This window comes from Salarias fasciatus, chromosome 22, assembly GCF_902148845.1.
Source record: "Salarias fasciatus chromosome 22, fSalaFa1.1, whole genome shotgun sequence".
In the NCBI taxonomy this organism is placed as follows: domain Eukaryota; kingdom Metazoa; phylum Chordata; class Actinopteri; order Blenniiformes; family Blenniidae; genus Salarias; species Salarias fasciatus.
The window spans coordinates 11,386,952-11,389,895 of record NC_043765.1 but is presented as its reverse complement, the minus strand read 5'-3'; the positions used below and the strand labels follow the sequence as shown (position 1 = coordinate 11,389,895).

Genomic DNA, 2,944 nt, shown 5'->3' with positions numbered 1-2,944 from the left:
GCAGCAGACGTTTTCATGTGTGCTCTGACATCTCGGTACTTTCCTGTCTCCCGTGCTGGCTCTCACTCCATTACTCTTGGTCCTGTTTATGTCTCCAGACACGTTGTCCTTATAAGTACATGAAACCCTCTCTGCTCTTCAAACACATTAACTCATCAGTTGCAACCGGATTACAAGGAATTCTGCCTTTATTCATAACAAAAAAAAAAAAAAAAACATCTCTACATCTCTACAAGCGCTTGCTAAATCTTAGTTTTGTAACGTTCGTGTATTTAATTGTGTAAAGTGCATTCAGTGAACTTTAAATTCACCCGAAGATTTTGAGGAAGACTTTAAAATAGCAAGGTGCACACTCATGTTTTCTCCTCATGCTCAGGCTTGTTATGGTCCTTGATCACAGCCCTGTAAGAAACAAGACATCAGTTAGCAATTTCCTAAATTATTTTTTTTCCAAGATATGACACAGACTGTGTGTTTCACCTGTAAAGCTGCAGCTGCTTGGAAAGGCTGTCCTTCAGCTCCGCGATCTCCTGAGTTTTCTTCTTCTGAATCTGTAACTCGGTTCTCAGCTCTCTGCTGCTCTCCTCTAGGTAGTAAACGGTTTCCTGGAAGCCACATGTCCTGTTCAGTCTTACATTCTTGCTTCTGACTCGTGTCTCCGCCGGCCACCACCCTTACCTTATACTGCCCCACGTCTTCTCTTCTTTGCATGTGAATCAGTTTGAGTTTTTCCTCCAGACAAGCCCTCTGGAGCTGCAGTTTCTGCATCTCCTCTCTGAGGGGGGTCAGCTGGGCGCGCAGCTCCTGTGCCTGTTCTTTGGCTTTGGCCAGAGACGCCTCAGCTGCCTCCCTCCTCTTCAGCAAAGCCAGCAGAATTGGTTCATATCTGGGGGAAAAAACACAGGTTTAATGATTTATACGGTCAAAAACTTTAGATCAGTGGATTTCTATTTCCAAAAACCAAACGTGAGCGACGCACCTGTCCTCCAGGGACTTCAGCCCGCCCTGCACATACTGCTCGATGTCCCCACAGGAATGCCTCCTGCACTCGGTCAGCTCGTCCTGAGTGTTGGACGTCTGGCTGGATCTCTGGGCCTGAAGCTTCGCCTGAAGGTCCGACAGCTGCTGTTTCTGCGCTGACCTGAGCTGGCATCCCTCCTCCGTCAGCTGGAGCACCGCCGAGTTCAGCTTCTCCTAGAAGACGGCGGGAATGAGATCTGTACGTGGAGCTGTGCTCAGAAGATTTGATGTGCGTTTTCGGTTTCTCACCTCCTCTCTTCTCAGCAGCTCCACCTCGCGGCGGTGTTTGTTCAGGGCGGCCTGATTGTGGGCACAGTCCCGGGCGACTGCGAACAGCCTCCTCTTGAGCTTCCGGAGCTCGTCCTGCAGCCCCTGCCTCTCCAGATTCACCTTCCACGTCCTCCTCTCCTCCTCCGCCTTCTCCTCCTTGAGGATCGCCATCTCCTTTTTCCTCTCCTCCCTTCTCCCTTCCTTCTCCATCTTGAGGACATCCATGAGCTCCAACACCTTGCTGTCGATCTGCTCCTCCGTCTCCTCCTCTCCGCCCGTCGCTTCCGGCTCCTCTTGGTCTCCTCTCAGATGGAGCACCTCCGCCAGGAGCTCCTTCCTCCTCTTTTCTAACAGCTGCACCTCCTCTATGCACTCCTCCATCTGGGACCCCACTGCAGCCAACTCATCCAGGTCCGATCCGGTGTCAGTGTCCATCTTGAGTTTGTGTCTCTTTTCGTCGGGTACTTCAGTGTCGTCTCTCTCCGTCTCGGTGATGTCTCTCTTTGTGTCTGCGCCTTTTTTGAACACCTGCGCCGTGTTGGTCTCCTCTGACGGGGTTGTCGGCCCCGTGAAGCTGATCTCCAGGGCCAAACCCTCCGCATCCGTGTTGAAGTGATCTGTTCTTTGCAGTCCTTCCTGTGAGAAGCCTCCCATGTTGTCACAGCTGGGCAGAAGATTTAACTGGCTTCCATTTGTTCCTCTATCGCCAAGGTCCTCGGAAACTTCATCTTCCTCCACTTGCTGGCTGGAGTCTAATTGCATCGGCTGCGTCTCCAGCTCCGCCGGCCTCTCGTGCTTACTGGGCGTCAGCGTTGTGCCCCGATAAAGATTCTTATTCTTATTGATGTGCACGTATTCTTGGGTTGAATCTGGAACCGAGTCTTGGGGCTCAAAGTCCATGCCGGCCTCCTCCATGCAGTTCTCCAGCATGGCCAACATCCCCATCAGCTGGCCCTCGTACTCCACCATGCTCTCGCTCAGTTTGTTCCCCGCCGCGGTGAGAGGCATCTCGGCCTGGCGAGCGCTTCCTCTGGTCACTCTGCACCTGCTGACGTTGGTACTCGCGCTATGCGACTGGCCTCGGGTCAGCTGCTCTTCTCTTCTAGCCCTCGCCATGTTTGTGTCCATGTAGCTGGTGGACAGATACGCCGGCGGAGAGCTGCGCGTTTCTCTACAGCTTCCCATCGTAACGTCCCCTCCACCCCGACCATGACCCGATCCTCTCAGACCTGTCTCGATGTGACTCTCAGAGTACTGAGAGCCAAAGGGGATGCCGGTGAGCTCCTCGCAGCTCTTCAGTAACTCATCCATCTCCTGTAAGTACGGCTTCAGCAAAACTGACTGTTTAAGCTGCGTTCCCGTGAAAGAGAGCTCCGACCGGTTTGCGTTTCCCTCTCTGTCTTGCGCTCGGTCCTGATCCCCTTCCTCTTCTTTGATGAAGAGTGGCTCGAACCCTTCGGGAGCGCATTTATCATCTAGGTCATCCATTGGTTCGACCTGATTCTTGTAGCTTCTTTGAATCGAGGAAATTCCCTGATCGGAGCAGACAAACATGTCAGACACTCCAGCTGGAGATGTTGGCATCATGTTGCACGAGGCAAATATTAATCCTGGAGTGCACTGATGACATTTGAGTTAATACTTTGGGCAGACT

General features: G+C 52.2%; 1 protein-coding gene across 1 annotated transcript; it reads right to left on the bottom strand.

Annotated features, from left to right (window-relative positions):
* Nucleotides 1-247: 247 nt before the first annotated feature.
* sync (syncoilin, intermediate filament protein) lies at nt 248-2,601 on the bottom strand. The gene is made up of 5 exons (XM_030121038.1): nt 1,270-2,601; nt 980-1,194; nt 679-886; nt 481-605; nt 248-402 (listed from the first exon to the last, which is right to left on the bottom strand). The coding sequence occupies exons 1-5, from the start codon at nt 2,599-2,601 to the stop codon at nt 354-356; spliced, it is 1,929 nt and encodes a 642-aa protein (XP_029976898.1). The 3' UTR covers nt 248-353.
* Nucleotides 2,602-2,944: the final 343 nt, after the last annotated feature.